This window comes from Mobula birostris, chromosome 8 (assembly GCF_030028105.1).
Source record: "Mobula birostris isolate sMobBir1 chromosome 8, sMobBir1.hap1, whole genome shotgun sequence".
Classification (NCBI taxonomy): domain Eukaryota; kingdom Metazoa; phylum Chordata; class Chondrichthyes; order Myliobatiformes; family Myliobatidae; genus Mobula; species Mobula birostris.
In genome coordinates, this window is record NC_092377.1 from 101,463,024 (window position 1) to 101,482,823 (window position 19,800).

The window sequence follows — 19,800 nt, forward strand, 5'->3', positions numbered from 1 at the left end:
GTTATTTGTCAGTATTTAATTGTGTGTAATTTTTCATTGCTTCTATTGGATTTCTTTGTTCTACTGTGAATGCCTGCAGGAAAATGAATCTCAGGGTAGTATATGGTGAGGCTAAGCACAGCTCCATTGCCCTTAAGTTTGCAGGTGACACCACTGTCGAGTTTGAATCAAAGGTGTTGACAGATCAGCAAGTAGGTGGGAGATTGAAATTCTGGTTGGATGGTGCCACAACAGCGACCTGTCACTCAATGTCAGCAAAACCAAGGAGGAGGAAGCTAGAGGTCCATGAGCCAGTCCTCGTCAGAGGGTCAGAGGTGGAGAGGGTCAGCAACTTTAAATTCCTCAGTGTTATCATTTCAGAGGATCTGTCATGGGTTCAGCACACAAGTGCTGTCATGGTTGCACCTCTACTTTCTAAGAAGTTTATAAAGATTCAGCTTGTCATCTCAAATTTTGACAAATTTCTATCGATGTGTGGTAGAGAGTATATTGACTGGTTGCATCATGGCTTGGTATGTAAACCCTTGTACAGAAAAGCCTACAAAAAGTAGTGGATACAGCCCAGTCCATCATGGGTGAAGCCCTCCCTGGCATTTTACGCGGAGCACTGTTGCAGGATGGCAAAATCCATCATCAGTGACTTCCACCATGCAGGCCATGCTCTCTGCTCACTGCTGCCATCAGGAAGGTACAGGAGCCTCAGGACCTACGCCACCAACTTCAGAAACAGTTATTACCCCTGAACCAGAGGGGGTAACTTCACTCAACTTCATTTGCCCCATCACTGAACTGTTCCCACAAGCTATGGGCTCACTTTCAAAGACTCTTCATCTCATGCTGTTGATAGTCATTGCTTATTTATTTATCTGTTCATTTCCCTCTTTTTGCATTTGTGCAGTTTGTTATTTTGTTTTTGCATATTGGTTATTTGTCCATTCTATTGGGTGTGGCCTTTCATTCTATTGTGTTTCTTGTATTTACTGTGAATGCCTGTAAGCAAATGAATCTCAAGATATTGTATGGTGATGAATATGTACTTTGATAACAAATTTACTTTGAACGTTTTCTTTTGCAAAATCTAGGACAGTCTTGGTGGAAATAGCAAAACGGCAATGATAGCGACAGTCAGCCCTGCAGCCGACAATTACGACGAAACGCTGTCAACGCTGAGGTACGCAGACAGAGCCAAAAACATTATTAATCATGCTGTGGTGAATGAAGATCCTAATGCCCGGATCATCCGGGAGCTCCGCGAGGAAGTAGATAAACTGCGGGAACAACTCTCCAGAGCAGAGGTATGATGTGGTAGGAATCCTGGATTCTGGTTTGTTAGAAATAGCTTGGTAAGATGTGTATTGACTGTTCAAAAGAGGACATGAAAATGGAAGTAACTGTAAATACTAAGCACCGTTAATGATTCTTCACAATGTATTAGCTACACAGAATCTTGTGTTACAGCATGTTTTTACTCGAGAGTAGTGAATGGTGATGTGTGTACTTTGTTAATAAATTTACTCTGAACTTTGAACATTTTGATGAAATGCAGTTGACTGATCCAGATATTGCATATAATTCATGTACCTGGAGGTAACATAGTCAATTATTCAAAACTGCAGAGGCCTCAAGTATAGATTGTTGATTTGCAAAACTGTTTTAATCTGAGTGGCAGAAATGGTGTGGATAGAGTAGGAAAGGGGGAATTAAAGGGCTCTGGCGGCCCCTGCTGGCAAATTCTGCATTCACCTTCCAGTTACAAAATTCGCTTGGCTGCGTGATCCTATAATCAAATATTTATTAAATGATAGCTCAGGTGGCCTCTGCTGTTCCTTTGGATTTATCGGCTGCGTGAAGAGAAGGAGCCTGCTATATGGCCAACAGCTTTCTCCCCATTTTGTACTGCCCTGGCCTACGTATCACACAGACAGCTTGGACATAACATCCGTGGTTGACCCTGACCAACAGAGGGCCTCATGATGATTCAATGTAAAGTACTTTTTCTTTAAATTTTGATGTTAGTGACCCTGTTCCACTGTGCAAAGAATAAATAGAGTGCATCTAATCTAACTGAGATGATTGCCAATCTTTGCATCAATGATTTTTCAGAATGGAGCCCTTCAGCCCAACTTGTCCATGCTGAACCATTTAAACCATTGGTTCCCATCGACCTGCACTGGAACCACAGCCCTCCCATCCATGTACTTGTATGCACCACTTATGCTGGCAGCTCATTCCACACTCTCACGACCCTCGGAGTGTAGAAGTTTCCTCTAATGTTCCCATTAAACTTTTAATCTTTCACCCTTAACCCATGATGTCTAGTTGTTATCTCATCTATTTTCTGAATTCTATCAGAATTTAAGGCTTATGTTATATGGTAGATATTTGCACTTAGATGGTGCATAAAATGGAGAAATACCTTTTACTTCTTCTGGAGGTAGTGGTAATTTATGTAGTTGTGGTCTATACTTGTGGATTTTCAATGCTTATAAAAGTGTTGGTTTATGTGAACATCGGAATAAAAGAACAAGCTGTAGTTAGTCAACAGATGTGGTATTTTTGATAGGAGACACAATTAACATGTCAGTGAACTTTCACCAGACTGGATAACAAGTGTTTTTAAAGACACTGTGAAAGTGATATTAGTGTGAAAGGTAGACGAGGTTAACTATCACCAAATACTACAGTACTAATAGTTGAGAAGAGAATAAAAATGGAACAAACAAAATTGTTGTGTGAAGTTCAGGAACAGTTATTTACTTTTCAACCATCAGAGTTCTGAACCAGCATGGATAACTTCACTCACCTCAAGAAACTGATTCCACAACCTGGGGACATACGATTCTAGGACTCAGTATTATTTATTTTCTATTTATTTATTATTATTATTATTTGTGCTTTTTTTGCATTTGAGATTTGTCTTTTGCACATTGGTTGTTTGTCAGTGTTTGTAGTTTTTCATTTGTTTTACTGTGAATGGCCGCAAGAAAATGAATCTCAGGATGGTGTATAGTGACGTGTATATATACTTTGTACTTTGAACTATTGAACTCAGTGTATTCCACCTCCTTGAAAGATGAAGTGTTGTTTCTCACATTTCTATTGGGTTTCATTGAAACAGTTTCAGAGCCTGAAGACATTTCAATTGGGCGTCAGGTGACAATTTAAAATTTCAGATAATCGGAAGTCATCTGAGTCCATTATAATTTTGTAATAACCCATCATGTTGCCCCTTTGGAGTCTCCTCCAAACGAAGAAAAGCAAATTGACTTACTAGTGTCTCATAAACACAAGATTCTGCAGACGCTGGAAATCCAGGGAAACACACAAAATGTTGAGGGAACTCAGCACGTTAGGGAGCATCTATGGAAAGGAAGAGTTTAATTCATGTTTTAGAAAGTTCTACCACATCCTGATATGTTCTCTGTCCTGGCCAATGAAGGCAAGTATGTTGTGTGGATTGCAGATGCTGGAATTTGGAGCAAAAAAAAAGCTGGAAGAATTCAGCAGATCAGGCAGTGTCTGTAGTGGGAAACAGAAAATTAACACGTAGAAAGGAGAGGGGAAATAGGCAGTATAAAGAGGTGATAGAAAGGTGTGGAGCAAGTGATAGGGGAATCCAGGTGAGGAAGGGTAATAGGCAAATGGAGCAGGGAGGGTTGGAAATAGTGACAGATGCTGGGAGGTAATGGGTGAAGGGAGCAAAAGGCTTCAGATGGTGGAATCTGATAGCAGAGGTTGGTAAGAGCATGGAACCAAATAGGGAAGACTGGGATTAGTGGTGTCCCACAGAAATCAGTCCAGGGACTCTCACTGTTTCTTACATACGGCAATGTCTTGGATAAGGATGAGCTTTATTTGTAATATGTATATCGAAGCATGCACTTGGTGGCCACTTTATTAGGTACCTTCCTGTACCTAATAAAGTGGGTGTTGAGTGTATGTTTGTGATCTTCTGTTGTTGTAACCCATCCACTTCAAGGCTCAACATGTTGTATGTTCAGAGATGCTCTTCTGCACATCACTGTTATAACGAGGTTATTTGAGTTATTGTCAACTTCCTGTCAGCTTGAACCAGTCTGGCCATTCTCCTCTGACATCTCTCATTAACAAGTTATTTTCACCCACAGAACTGCAGCTCACTAGATGTTTTTCACTTTTCACACCAATCTCTGTAAACTCTAGAGACTGTTGTGCTTGAAAATCCCATGAGGTCAGTAGTTTCTGAGATGTACAAACCACCCCTTCTCATTCCATGATCAAAGTCACTGATGTTTGATTTGAACAGCAAATGAACCTCTTGACCATGCCTGTATGCTTTTCTGCGTTGAGTCACTGCCACATATTGGCTGATTGGACATTTGTATCAACGAGCAGATGTGGTGTACCTAATAAAGTGGCCATTCAGTATTCATAAAATCTTGTGTCCTAACCCAAGATATGATATGCTTATATTGGCAGAAGTCTACCGCACTTTGCCAGATTGGTTTTGAGGATATGCAATTTCTCCCCCATGGAAGGATTTAACATTTCTACCCTCTTGCATTTAGAAAAACAGGACATAATTTCATTAGAGTCAGGCTTATTATCACTGACATGTGAAATTTAGTTGCTTTGTAGTAGCAGTCCCATGCAATACATACAAAATTACTAAAAAATTGCAATAAATAGAACAAAATATTGAGATAGTGTCCATGGGTTCATTGTTTATTCAAAAATCTGATGACGGATGGCAGAAACTGTTCCTAAAATGATAAGCATGTTTCTTCAGGCTGCTGTGATGGTAGCGGTGAGAAGAGGGCATGTCCCGGATGGAGAGGGTCCTTAGTAATGGACGCTGCCTTTTTGAGGCATCACTTCTTGAAGAGTCCTTGGTGGTGTGGGGGAGGGACCAATGCCCATCTGTAACTAAAGCTATAACCACTGCAGATTTTTTTAAAACATAGAAAATTCTATGGAAGAGCTTCATAGATGACAGTCAAAGTCCAGTTTATTGTCGTACCTACAGGTACATAGATGCACAGGTGCAATGAAATCTTACTTACAACAGCATTTATAGGTATATGTTATCATATAAGCAGCATTCACAAGAAAAAACCCAATTAAACAGTAATTATGCACGTTTTTATAAGAACAAATAAGAATTAGAAAAAAAGTTCCATTGTTGTGAAAGTGATTGTAGTATTGCTAAACTTTAGTGATATGTGTTTTGCTGGTTGAAGGGAAGTAGCTGTTCTTGAACTTGGAGTGGACTTGAGGCTTCTGTACCTCCTGCCCGATGGTGAATGCAAGAAGGTGACTTGGATAATGGGCTTCACCACTGGGGAAAAAAACGGTCAAAATTTCATGTCGAAGATCTTTCCTCCAAACTGGAGAAGTGAGAAAACAAGTGTGTTTTAAGTTGCAGAGAGTGTGAACAGTGCTGAGAAGGGGTACAGATCAAAGTAACAACTACCACCACCTTCTCAAGGGCAATGATCAATGGGCAATTTAACACCGGCCAACCCCGCAAAGCCCACGTCCCTTGGATGAATATTTAAAAAATAAAGGACCCATTAAATAATTAGTATTTAGAATCTTCTATTCAAGAGGGCTCTGAAGACAATAAATAATTATTTATTAATAATAAACAATGTGATGGAGGAAGCCAGTAGGTTGAGAGACATCTGCAGGAGAGGAGGAGTTCTTGGCATTTCGGGTTGCAATCCTGCATTGGGACTTTGTCCAGAAACATTGACACCTTCTTCCTTCCCATATTTGCTGCTCGACCCACTGAGTTCCTCCAGCACATTGTTTCTCCAGAATCCAGCATCTGCAGTCACTTGGTCAGTAAGAACATTCAGGGCTGTGGGATATGAGTTTAGCAAAAGACAGTGGTGCTGATTGGCCTTGATCATAATGAATGACAGAGAAGGCATGATGAGTTGAGTGGAATTACTCTGTGTTTATTTTGTATATTCTTCACAACAAACATTCATCTGGCTCTTCTGTACCAGGCAATGAAATCTCCAGAGTTGAAGGATCGTTTGGAAGAATCTGAAAAACTAATTCAAGAAATGACTGTTACCTGGGAAGACAAGCTAAGGAAAACAGAGGCCATTGCGCAAGTATGTAATGCAGTATTACTTTCTGTTGAGTGTGAGACTGAAGTCTATGTTGAAACAAACTCAGAAGTGGGTTCATCAGTGCACTACCTGTGCTTACATCTTGCCTACACTGGTGAGATCAGGATGTGTTAACCTGTTTTATGACACTTCTGATAGTTATTTGATTACTCAGGCGACCAGTGTTACCTGCACGGTGCATTTCTGGGATTCTACTATCACGTTTTGGTCGGTTTGTCTTCTTTCCGTTTGATTTCTGAATCTAAATTTTCATTGATCTCTTCTGATTCTTTTACATTTTCAGTCAATGACAAGCACGCTATTGTGCTTTGTGAATTACCTATGTTACCACAAGTCTTGAACCATTCTTTCTCATATCCATTATTGTTTTCAAGACTGTTGGTGATCTAATCAAGGGGCTTAGATAAGATATAATAACATTTGTTCTTGTGTGAATCTTTCAAGTTTGTAATTACTGCCTAATTACTGGTTTGTAATTCAGCCCAATTATGTAATACTCTGAGAGTTACCAAATTGTAGCTTGTACATGGATAATGATGATTAATTACCATTCAAGTACCAATGACTGAAACAGAGACCATTTAACTCACAGTAAAATTGACTTGAGCCTTGTCATATTTCCCATCTCTTGTCCCTTTCCTGAATGTTGCATACTTCACTCATTTCAACTGGAATCTGATTTCACAATCTATAGACTCAATTTCCAGCTCTCTACCACTCATGTTCTCGTTATTATCTATAGCTATCTGTCCGTCTGTCCATCCGTCCGTTCTTTTTTTGTATTGGTACAATTTGTCTTCATTTGTACATTGGTTGCTTGACAGCTTTGGTGTGTAGTTTTTCATTGATTCTATTGTATTGCTTTGTTCGACTGTAAATGCCTGCAAAATAATCTTAAGGTAGTATTTGCAGCCATATACGTTATTTGATAATAAATTTTCTTTGGGCAATGGTATTCTCAGTTAGAGGCCATGTTTGTAAATGGATTGTGCCATCTCTCTTATTACAGGAACGTCAAAGGCAGCTTGAGAGTCTTGGCATTTCTCTTCAGTCCTCAGGAATCAAAGTTGGGGATGACAAGTGTTTCTTGGTGAATCTGAATGCTGATCCAGCCTTAAATGAGCTGCTTGTTTATTACTTAAAGGTAATATTCCTTGCTGACATTGTCATCTCTGTCATTATGTTCTCTTTGTTTTTCTTAAACAGTTCCTTATATTCCAAAATCACAAGAGATTCTGCAGATGCTGGAAATTCAGAGTAATGCAAAAAATGCTGGAACAACTCAGCAAGTCAGGCAGCATGTATGAAGAGAAATAAACAGTTGACATTTTGGGTTCTGATGAAGTGTCTTGGCCCAAGAAGTTCACTCTTTATTCCTCTCCGTAGATGCTGCCTGACCTGTTGAGTTCCCCCAGCATCTTGTGTGTGTTACTCCCCTTCTGCTTCAGTTACGAGAAGTGAAAGATATAGGAATGCAGGAGCCACTGCATATCAGCTACCACATGGGCTTGACACTGCAAGATCTTGGTTCAGTGGCAAGGAAGTGCAAGAACATTGGATATGCTGGAAATCCAGAGTAACACACGCAAAATGCAGGAAGAATTCAATGTGTCAGGCAGCATTTAAGGAGAGGAATTAACAGTCAATTGAGACCCTTCATTAGGATTGGAAAGGAAGGGGGAAGTGGTCAGAATGAGCTAGGTGGGAAGAGGGGAAGGAGTACAAACTGGCAGGTGATAGGTGAAGCCAGATGAGGTGGGCGGGGGGGGGGAATGAAATGAGAAGCTGGGAGGTGATAGGTGGAAAAGATAAAGGGCTGAAGAAGGAATCTGGTTAGAGAGGAATGTAGACAGACCGTGGAGATAGGGAAGGAAGAGGGGCACCTAAAGGAGGTGATAGGCAGGTGAAGAGAAAGGAAAGGGCAAGAGGGGAGCCTGAATGAGGAGGGAGAAATTACCAGAAATTAGAGAACTGATATACACACACTGATGGAAACTGATGCATGAATTTGCTCATATTCTTCTTCAACCAACATCCTCCTAGCCTCCTATCCTTATCCCCTTCCTCTTTCTGTCACCCCTTCCTCAGCCGCCTTCTCCCTGCCTTCCAGCCTAACATAGTACAACATGCATGGTAAAGAGCAAGATATACACAATGATCTCACAGCCAACAGATCAGATGGACACTCTACACTCTTATGGTCACCACCTTTTGTCTTCATCTCTTCTGTCATTCTACCTCATTACTGTTCTTCATCCTTTTCTGCTTTTCCTGCATCTTAAAACTAATCAAAAGGTGGCACGGTTACCATAACTCTTACAGCGCCAGTGACCTGAGTTCAATTCCTGCCACTGCCAGTAAAGAGCTCGTACCACCCTGTGACCACATTGAGTTTCCTCTGGTTAATTGGTCACAAGGGAGTGATGAGCATGCCACGTCATTGGGCAGGAAGGGCCTGTAACCGTACTGCATCTTCAAAACAAAACCTGTTTCTTTATCCATAGATGTTGTCTGATTTGAATATTCCTGCATTTTCAGCTTTTATGTTGGAACTCATAGAGAGCTGATGATAGGACACTGTCATTTGTGGCCCTTGGATGTTGATAGCTCTCTGCTGTCCTGTATTTTCGACACAGTGAACTTCAGATTGAGTGCAGTTTTGATTGCATACTTTCTAGTAATCTGACCATGTAATTTGAGATTTGGCTCCTTTCTCTCGGCTGATGTTCTGAAAACAAGAACACTTGTCTAATGCGGACTAATAACAACTTTCCACACCATGGTACGTTTTACCATGGACAGCTATTTAGGAATATTTATCTTTTGGATTAGGATCGTCTACTTGTTTACAATTAGTGCTTTGAAGTTGTAATTCCCCTACATTACTGTAATTGACACTTCTTAAGCCTCTTAAGAACAATTCCGTTTTCCTACATGCTCGATGACTAGGGGAAAATGTAGCAGCGAAACAGGGATAAAACTTTGTATATTTATTTTTTTTCCACTTCATTTTGATTTTATAGTCACCTTTAGTTTTTTTTATTCAGACCCTCCAATTTAAATCTTTGAAATTTGTGCAAAGAGTCTCTTGTCACTGCACCTCCAGAAATACTGCATTGTTCAAGTGCATTGTAGTTGTGGGTATACATACCCGGGGTTTAAATGCCTTGAAAATTTACCTTTTTGTAGTACATGTGCAATGCAGTACAGTACAAGTCAAGAATAAGTTAACATGAACTTACACATAACTTAGAGTACAAGAGTGCAAAATAAATTACACTCATGCAAGATTGAAAGAGAGAAAAGCGCAGAGGCCAAGGTGATGTTTGGGTTTTTCAGGTTGGTTCAAGAACCTAATGGCAGTAGGGAAGAGCTTGGGGGTGTGGTCCTTCAGTCTCTTGTACCTTCTGCCTTGAGAAGAAGGCATGAATGGATGGTGGGAGTCCCTGATGTTGGGTGCTGATTTCCTGAGACATGGCCTGTTGTAGATATCCTGGTTGGTAGGGAGTGCTGTATCCATGATGGAGCTGGCTGAGCCTGTGTCCATCTCTCTCTGAAACATTGTGTGTTCCTGTGCACTGGAGTTTTATTGCTGTAACGCAACCAGTGAGAATGCTTTCCATTGTAGATTTGTAGAAATTTATCAGAGTCTTCAAAGACATGCCAAATCTCCTTAAAACTCATAGGAAAGTAGAGACACAGGTGCACCCTCTTCATGGTTACTTCTGTGCGCTGGTCCCAGGATAGGTTATCTGAGATGGTGTCGTCCAGGAACTTGAAGCTGGTCATCCTTTTCACTGCAGGTCCTTCAGCAAGGACTGCTGCGAGTTTGCCTGACTTCCCCTTCTTGACATCCACAATCAGTTCAGTGGTATTGCTGACATTCAGTGCAAGGTTGTTGTTACAACACCACTCAACTAGCTCATCGATCTTACCTCATTGCCTTCCATAATTCTGCTAACAACATAGAATCCAACAACACAAAAACAGGTCCTTCAGCCCATTCAGTCCTTGTCACCTTGATATGCCTTGTCTCATCTTCCTACACCCAGACCATATTCCTTCAAACCTCTTGTATCTATGTACCTGTCCTACAGGTCCTTCAGCCCATTTAGTCTGTGTCACCCTTTTCTGCCTCGCCTCATCTACCTGCATCCAGAACAAATATCCCTCCCAATCTCTCATATCATCTTCTCATAAATGTTACAATTACACCTTCAATCCAAAGCTTATTCTACACTCACACTGTAATGTTGATTCAAGTGGGAGCTATTGGAACATTATAAAGACTAATATGAAATATTAATTCAGGAGGATTAGTATGATTAAAATTTCACAGCGCAGAAGGAAATTTTCAGCTGTGCAGCTCTTTGAAGGAGTTAATTAGATAGTCCCATGGCCTTGCCTGTACTCCTGAAATATTGTCTTGATGTATTGATCCAAGTGGAAGTTTTAGCATCTTTTCAACTCCTTGAGGTAATCAAACCTCACTGCATTGGCAACTTGTTGGTCTTCTATTTGTTGAAAGCCATGCTTGGACAAGAGGACTTAATCTGTACTTTGTTGTTTGTTGGACAGAATCACACTCTGATTGGATCTGATGATTCGCAGGACATACAGCTGTGTGGAATGGGAATACTTCCAGAACATTGTGTCATTGATATCTCTCCAGAGAGACGCGTCATTCTCACACCAAAACAAAACACCAGGTGAAATCTTGATGATCTTCTATAATTGATTTTAAAAATGAACTCATCCAAACCTTACTTCTAGCCTGAGGTGTTTATGCAATTGTTGCATCTTGAAATGAAAATATTGTTTTGGAACCAAGAAAGTTAGTCATTTTTGGTTTTACCAGATCTTTGGGAGAACATTGGTATCCTCTATGATATTACTAAGCTGCTCAAGTGGTAGCTGTGGAGAGAGAAATGGCTAAGATTTCAAATCAATGACCTTTCACCAGAACTCAGTAAAGTTAGAAATTAAACTAGTTCAGGGTTGCAGGGAAAGAGGTGTGAGGAAGAAGGAACATTCTGTGGTTTGGGTGGAGACCAGAAGAAACTAAATAACACATTGCTTATTGAAAACGTAGCCGAGTTATGTCAAGAGGTTTTATAAATGGGAGGAGAAAGATAAACTGGGGAAAGGAGGCAAAGTACTAAATATTGAAGGGTCCCCAACCTTTTTTGCACCGTGGACCGGTTTAATACTGACAATATTCTTGTGGACCGGCCGACCGGGGGGGTGGGGGGGTGGTGTTCAAATAGGGTTAAACTCACCCCAACTTGTCTTTTACAGTTAGGGTTGCCAACTTTCTCACTCTCAAATAAGGGACAAAAGTAGTAGTCAAATCCCAGGACACTTTACCCAAAAAGACTACCATGACAATGAAGCCTTGCGTGGGCACCTGTGTGCGCATGTGTGACGTGTGCATGCGCGTACCTGCTGATTATTTTCCACAAATCGGTTTTGCCTTCATCTTCCCGACTGTACACTACATACATTATTTCTACTTTATATAGGCTCTGTATTTATCATACCATTCCTGCTTTTACTATATGTTAGTATTATTTTCGGTTTTATACGTTACTTGGTATGATTTGGTAGGTTATTTTCTGGGTCTGGTAATGCTCAAAAATTTTTCCCATATAAATTAATGGTAATTGCTTCTTCGCTTCATGCCATTTTGGCATGAAAGGTTTCATAGGAACGCTCTACCTTAGCGGGGGAAATACAGGACAAGGGCAGTCCCGTATGGGACAAACCAATTTAGCCCAATATACGGGATGTCCCGGCAAATACGGGACAGTTGGCAACCCTATGTTCAAGTTCAATAGTGCATGACAGGGAATGAGGAAAGGTGCAGCTGACTCATATTGTTTCCTCGCAGCCTGGTAGCACATGCTTTGCGGCCTGGTACCGGTCTGCGGCCCGGTGGTTGGGGACCACTGAAATATTGGAAATGTGTGAAACATCATTAGAACAGCTGATCAGAATTTTTTAAATTCAGTGTTCGTCTCTGCCTTAAGTAGGTGACTCTTTTAAACAGTGATGCCTAACTCTTGACTCCCACATGAGTAATTCTCCTCTCCATATTCACCCTACCAAGACCCAATAGGATCTATGGGAATTCAGGTCCTGTGACTCATCAAAATGGAGAAGGAAGACCTGGGAAACCTACTGAGAACCTTGTGTCTCTTTGGAAGCGGGCAAAAACTCAGCATACCACTTCTATAGTACCTTCCTGTTCCATCAAGCCATCCTGGCCAGCCTCTAAAAGAGGCTGTGAATCCTGTGTAGCTGTCATCAGCTAACTCAGAATCCACAGACTTGGTTTGGAAGGTTAAGTCATCCTAAAGCCTTGGGGATCTGGGACAATGTCTTGTGAAGTGAGCTTGATGTATTTCTCCTTGGGATGAGAGGTGACTTGGTAATGGTGTATAAGATGATGAAGTGGATAGCCAGCTCCTTCTTCCAGGGTGGCAATAGCTGATATGAGAGGACATAATTTAAGGGTAATTGGAAGAAAGCATAGGGGAGATATTAAAGGTAGGTTTTTTACGCAAAGAGCGGGAAGTGCATGGAACACACTCCCAGGGGTTGTGTTAAAGGCAGATACATTAGGGACATTTAAGAGCCACCTAGGATAATAGTAAAGTGGAAGGTTATGTGGGAGGGAAGGGTTAGATTGAAAGTTGAGTAAGTTAAAAGGTCAGCATATCACTTTGCTGCACTCTTCTATGTTCAGTGTTTAGTGCTGAAGACTGCAGGATGTCATGTTAGAAGATGATGCACTTTCTATTGAGCTGAACCCTGAAACTAGTCACCTCATCCTTTTCTCCTGAACCCGCAGTCACTGTTACAGATAAAGGTGCTTTACAGTACCAGTGACCTGAGTTCAATTCCCACCACTGCCTGTCCGGAGTTTGTACATTCTCCCTGTGACAGTGTGGGTTTCCTCTAGATGCTCCAGTTTCCTCCCACATTCCAAAGACATACCAGTTGTTGGTAGGTTAGTTGGTTATTGTAAACTTAGTCAGCTCCATCATGGGTACTGTTCTCCATAGTATCCAGGACATCATCAAGGAATGATGCCTTTAAAAGGTGCACCCATTATTAAGGGCCTCCGCCACCCAGAACATGCCCTGTTCTCATTGCTGCCACCCAGTAGGAGGTACAGAAGCCTGAAGGCACACACTCAATGATTCAGGAGCAGCTTCTTCCCCTCTGCCATCCAATTTCTGAATGGACAGTGAACATTACCTCGTGACTTATTTTTTGCACTGGTTATTTAACTATTTAATATATATACACACTATAATTCCTAGTTTCTCCTCTAATATATTGTGTTGTACTGCTGCTGCAAAACCAACAAATTTTGGGACATATGTTGGTGGTATTAAACCTGATTCTGATTCTATGCTGTAGTGTTCTGTGATTTTATAAACTGTAAGGTCTTCTATGGGTGTGACTACCTTGTGGAGCCTTCTCTGCATTCTCTCTCTGTTGTTCATTCTGATTGCCCAAAATTATGGTCTCTTTTTGTTTGTACCTTCCAGTGCATTTGTTATCTTAATGTTTTCACAGTACCGCTGATTGTAATATTTAACTTCTCTCCCCAGAACATTTGTAAATGGCTCCCTTTTAACCTGCCCTACGCAGCTTCATCACGGTGATCGAATCCTCTGGGGTAACAACCATTTCTTCAGGTAAGGTAGAGTGAAGTACAGTCATTAGTTTTATTCAGTTTTATCGGTGTGTACAAATTTATCAGTCAACACAGTTGGAGTTTTCCGTGCATCAACTCAAGTGATTCCAGGACTGTGGTTACCTCCTTACAAAAAAAATATAGAACCTTGGAAAGGATGCCAAAGAGATGCTAAGTAACACGCATAAAATGCTGGAGGAACTCAGCAGGACAGGCAGCATCTATGGAAATAAGTTAACAGTTGGTATTTTGGGCTGAGACCCTTCTTCGAAATTAAGATGCTGCCTGGATTAGAGGCCATGAACTGTAAGATGTTCGTCAAGTTTGGTTTGTTTTCTCTGGTGCATCAGAGGCTGAGGGGAGACCTGATAAAAGTTTATCAAATTACCAGAGCCATAGTTAGGGTAGGTGGTCTGATTTGTTTCCCCCAAGGTCATGGATTTTAAGATGAGAGAGGGTATCATGTAATTAAGAACATGTACTAAAAGAGAGAGGGAGTAAATTTAAGACTCTGATTTTTCATACAGAGTACTAGTGCCTGGGGCAAGTTTTTAGGTAGACCTATGAATATACAGGAATATAGATCGTGTGTAGGCAAAGAGATTTAAATATAGAACATAGTATATTGCCCACAATTCTGTGCCGACCTTTTAATCTACTCTAAGCTCCATCTAATCCTGCCCTCCTACGTAGCCCTCCGTTTTGCTAGTTCTGAGATTTAGTTTAATTTGGCTTTGTGTAAAGTAATTATACCATGAGATCAAAGGACCTGTCTTTGTGTTGTACTGTTCTATGTTCTATAAGTGAGCGGGGTTCTGAAAAATATTTGCAAACTTCTGAGATGGTCCTCTCAGGATTGAGTCTGGCTTGATTCCACTGCATTTTAAGGGTTCTTGCTTGACTACCGAGTCCTTTGCAGGATCTACTGACGTGGTCCATATGAGGTAGGGTTCATTGGAGTACTGTGCGCTCCTTGTACTGTTTGTGGTTGGTGCCTTTTCACATATTTTTCCACCGGTTTGAGTCATCTTGGGTCATGTTGAAGACATTTTGACGTATTTGTGTTTTCTATGACACAGGTCCAAATAGGGATGCTTATTCCAGGAGTCTGGTATTGGATATGACTCAACTTGTCAAAGTTGGTTTAATATGATCAGAGCCTTGATGTTAGGATTTTGTGTTGTGAAGTTTATTGATATTTGGTGTTTATACTCTTTCATTGGACCTGGGAGATTTTGTAGAGGCAACACAGAAGATACTGTAGTGTTTGGAGGTGCCTGCTGTTCCTGCTCCTCTGAGATATATATATAGGACCACAAATAAGAGCTCGGAATAGAATTCGGCCCATTGAGTGAGTCTATTCTACCATTCTAGGGTGGCTGATTCATAGGCACTGTATTTATGAATTTTGTCATTAAGCTTCTACATTAATTAATAGCAATGACCTCTAACCTGGGTGGACTCTCTTTTTATGTCTGTTGCAAAAGATACTGGTTAAACATCTTCACCAGAGATTCAAAAGTCATTATGGTACCTGTTCAACTGCATTCTCTGAGATTCAGACTCATGGGGGAGGGCGGTGGTAGTAGAGATGGTGTATCTTGAATAGTAAATGAGACGTATTACAGCTGATTTCCCTTTAAGGGTTAGCTTTATTTATTACTGGAAATCGGCATAAGCACCGGCCTGATGGGCCACAAGGCTCGTGACAGACTTTAACTGTAACGCCAATGTAGCATGCACACAACTTACTGACCTGTTCATCTTTGGAATGTGGAAGAAAACTGGAGCTCATGGAGGAATCTCACAAGGAGGACATACAAAACTCCCTAGAGGCAGCGGTAGGAATTGAACCTGAGTTGCTGGCTCTGTAAAATGTTACACTGCCGTGATACCCTGGCTTTTGTGGAACTGAAACCTCAAGAATCAGCCATGATGAAATGGCAGTGCAGACTCGGTGGCCCAAATGGCCTAATTCTGCTCCTATGTCTTATGATCTTGTAATGAGTATCAGCTGCGAATCCAACAATCGAGAACAAGTGTCTAAAATTCACCATAGAAATCTTCTTGACCTTTATTTTCTTATTTAGAATTAACCTGCCAAAACCGAAGCCATTGCAGGATGAAGAGGGGCAGGAAAGCTCCATGAAGCAAAGTTCTAGTAGTGAGCAACTGGACGGAGATGGAGACAGCGCTAGTGATGGCTCCAGCGAGAGTAATTACAGCTTTGAGTTTGCACAGATGGAGGTCACGATGAAGGCTCTTGGGAACAATGGTAGGGAGGAGGCACTTAATTGTTTAAATTTAGTTTTATAAGTGGAGCACTAAGTTGATAAAAGTTTGCATGGATGGTTGAGTGCATGTCTTGGTGTATGACCAATGCGAGACAGGGATAATGGCACAGTTCACTGTATTGACAGATGCGATGCAGTCAGTGCTGCAGAGGCTGGAGTGGCAACACCAGGAGGAGAAACGCTCGGCGCTGGAACAGCAGCGCCTCATGTATGAGCGGGAACTGGAACAGTTACGCAGGCGTTTGTCCCCCGAGAAACATTACCGTAGCATGGAGCGCCTTTCTTTCAGTTCCCCCAGCACTCAGCAGCGCCTCCGTCAATGGACTGAGGAAAGGTGGGTAAAGGCCTTTGAGGTGAGCTGAAGGGTGTTTTCATAACTAGGCTGACTTGTCCTCTGGAATGGATTACGGTTACTCTGGAATCTATCCTCAAGCTATGCAAAGGTACCATGATGCATAAATTACCTGGATGTTTCACATTTTTGCATAATTTCACATCCTTCATCCAGTGAAAAAGCGCCATGGCTTTGTAGATAAACAAGAAGCTGCATGTCATCAGCACATGAGACTCTGCAGATGCTGGAAATCCAGAACAACACGCACACAGTGCTGAAGGAGCTCGACAGGTTGTGCAACGTCCATAGAAGTGACTAAAGAGTCAAAGTGAGCTGAGTGTGAAGGAAAGGGGGAAGAAGCCAGAGTGAGGTGGGGGAGAGGAAGGAGTACAAGAGACCAGGTGAGGGGAAAGGTGGGTTGGTAGGGGAGGGGCGATAAAGTAAGAAGCTAGGAGGAGTTAGGTGGAAAAGGTAAAGGGCTGAAAAATAAGTAATCTGATAAGAGAGGAAAGTGAACCATTTAAGAAAGAGGGGCACCAGAGGGAGATGATGGGCAGGTGAGGAGAAGAGAATGTATGTTTCTTCATACTTTTACAGAACTGCAGGATAGATTCAAGAGAAAAGAAAGGTGGCTTATTTTGTTTTACTGTTTTTTTTTTGTGTTCATGCAGGGAGGCAATGCTAAATCACAGTCTCATGAAACTGCAGGAGCAGATTGCCAAAGCGAATCTTTATGTCCGTGAGGCAAATTACATCGCTGAAGAGATGGAGAAGAAGACCGAGTATCAGGTGACTCTACAGATTCCAGCATCCAACCTTGATGCTAACCGAAAGGTAACAAAGTTCAAAATAAATTTATTATCAAAATACACGTATGTCACCATTTACAACCCTGAGATTCACTTTCTTGTGGGCATACTTAGTAAATCCATAATTGAATAATAACCATTATAGAATCAATGAAAGACAGCACCAACTTGGGTATTCAACCAATGTGGGAAAGAAAACAAACAATGTGCAAATACAAAAAGAAAGAAATAATAAATAAATAATTATCTATTGCTTTTAAGCAATAAATATGGGGAACGTTAGATGAAGAGTCCTTGAAAGTGAGTCCATAGGTTGTGGGAACATTTCAATGATGGAGCAAGTGAAGTTGAGTGAAGTTAGCTTCTTCAGTTCAAGAGCCTGATGGTTGAGGGGTAGTTACTGTTCCTGAACCTGGTAGTGTTGGTCCTGAGAATCCTGTACTTCTTCCTGATGGCAGCAATGAGAAGAGGGCATGTCTTGGGTAGTGGGAGTCCTTGATGTTGGACGCTGCTTTCCTGCAACGATGCTCTGTGTAGATGTGTGTAGAGAGCATCACCTGTAAATATACCAAACGATGAGTGATTTGATGTGAGCAACTTCGCAGTGGTTATTAGGGCAGGTTTGGTGCCACAGTCGAGCAGGTTTGAAAGGGAGCTGTTTGACAGCTTTTTGCCTGCAGGATCAAATGCAGGTATAGGTTGATTGGGGAAGCAGGAGGATAAAGGCACATTCATGTTCCCTGAACAAAGGATTTATTTTGATCAGTCTTGAACTGTGGCAGAGGTAATTTCCATATTGAGGTTAATGGGATACCTTTGTATAGAAGTTCAGTCAGAATTTAGTAAGTTGAAAGATTTTAAAGCCTTTTTCAATTTTTCATCTCTCTTCTGTTGTGACACTTTGCAAGGTGTAGGATGGCATGGTAGTATAGCGGTTAGCAAAAATGCTTAAAATGCATCATTTTATTGTGCTTTTGCAGTCATGTTTTCTTTCACCAACAGCGAGACTCTGTTCTCAGTGAACCAGCGATTCAAGTACGGCGGAAGGGCAAAGGGAAGCAGATCTGGTCACTGGAGAAGCTGGAAAACCGACTTATTGATATGCGTGAGCTTTACCAGGAATGGAAAGATTGTGATGAGGACAATCCTGTAAGTGGCAGATTTGTACTTGCTATACGTGGGAATGCAGAGAACCAAACAAGGGTATTGTAGGTTCCTACACTTGAAACTACACTGTCTCCCTCACCACCATTCAGGGTCTGAAACAGTCCTTCCCCGTGAGGTGACACTTTGTGGGTCTGCTGGGGTCATCTATCGTTTCTGGTGCTCTCAGTGTGGCCTCCAATGCACTGACATAGATTGGGGTAGGGGGGCACTTTGTTGGGCACCTTGGATCCACCCGCCACAAAAGGCTGGATCTTGCAGTGGCCACTCACTTCAATTCAACTTCCCATTCTCCCTCTGACATGTCTGTCCATGGCTTCCTCTAATGCCTTGATGAGGCCACATTAGGTTGGAAGAGCATCATCTTGTGTTCTGTCTGGGTAGACTCCAATTTGTTGTCATTAACATCAATTTCCTTACTACTACTACATCGACTCAGGCCTAGGGGGCCAGCATCAGGCACGATGATGGACTCTCCACTTCTCCCTCTCCTTCATCAGTGTGTTCAGTTCATCTACATTAGCCACGCCGCTGTCTTCTAGGATCGTGTTGACCATAGTCTTGGGCGGGCGCCCAGTGTTCATCCTCCCATGCTTGGGCTCCCATATGATGACTAAGCTGGCAGGTAGCTCGGGGTGGCGTAGACAGTGCCCTGCTAGTTGCAGTCTTCTCACCTCAATTTTAGTGGTGAGCATCGATAGGTTGTTATAGAGCTCGACGTTCGTCATGTGCTGTTGCCAACTCATGTCAAGAGCCATCTGGAGCATTCGTGTATAGCAACCATCTAGAGACTTTTGCATGGTCTTGGTGAGTGTCCACGTCTCGCATCCGTACGTGAGAATGGACTCTATGACTGCTATGAAAATCCTCTTTTTAAGCTCTCTGGTCAGTTTCAACTTCCAGATTTCCTTCATGTCGTTCATAGCCCTCCACGCCAGTGCCTTCTGTATCTTTATGTCATTCTCTGAACTCATCATTCTTGACCCGAGGTACTTGTAGTCAAAGACTTTCTTAATGGTATCATTCTTTATGGTCGTGAGAGATCCTTAACTTAAGGTAATTTCTCCCTTCACTCTTTTTCCATTTCCCATGCTGGTTCCCGTTTCACCCCCTCTCTTCTCCTCGCTCTGATATTCCACCTCCTTCCCTTTCTTCCGTAGACCACTGTCCTATCCTATCAGATACCTTTATCTTCAGCCGTTTACCTCTTCCACCTACTAGCACTCAGAATTTCACTTCACCAAACACCCACCTTCCCCCTCACCTATCCCTTGTCAGCTCCCCTACCACTGCTTTCCTTTCCAGTCCTGATGAAAGCTCCCAGTCCAAAACGTTAACAGTTTATACCCCTCCACCGATGCTGCCTGAC

General features: G+C 41.8%; 1 protein-coding gene across 2 annotated transcripts in view; it reads left to right on the forward strand.

Moving 5' to 3' along the window:
* LOC140201542 (kinesin-like protein KIF13B) overlaps positions 1–19,800 on the forward strand; it is a 271,092-nt gene that overhangs the window by 162,754 nt on the left and 88,538 nt on the right. For both annotated transcript variants that reach the window (XM_072265811.1, XM_072265812.1), the window contains exons 11-19: positions 1,083–1,295; positions 5,994–6,104; positions 7,132–7,266; positions 10,701–10,831; positions 13,745–13,831; positions 15,921–16,105; positions 16,251–16,458; positions 17,130–17,292; positions 18,270–18,416. In XM_072265811.1, the coding sequence (XP_072121912.1) occupies positions 1,083–1,295; positions 5,994–6,104; positions 7,132–7,266; positions 10,701–10,831; positions 13,745–13,831; positions 15,921–16,105; positions 16,251–16,458; positions 17,130–17,292; positions 18,270–18,416 (1,380 nt within the window). The remainder of the gene's footprint in view (positions 1–1,082; positions 1,296–5,993; positions 6,105–7,131; positions 7,267–10,700; positions 10,832–13,744; positions 13,832–15,920; positions 16,106–16,250; positions 16,459–17,129; positions 17,293–18,269; positions 18,417–19,800) is intronic.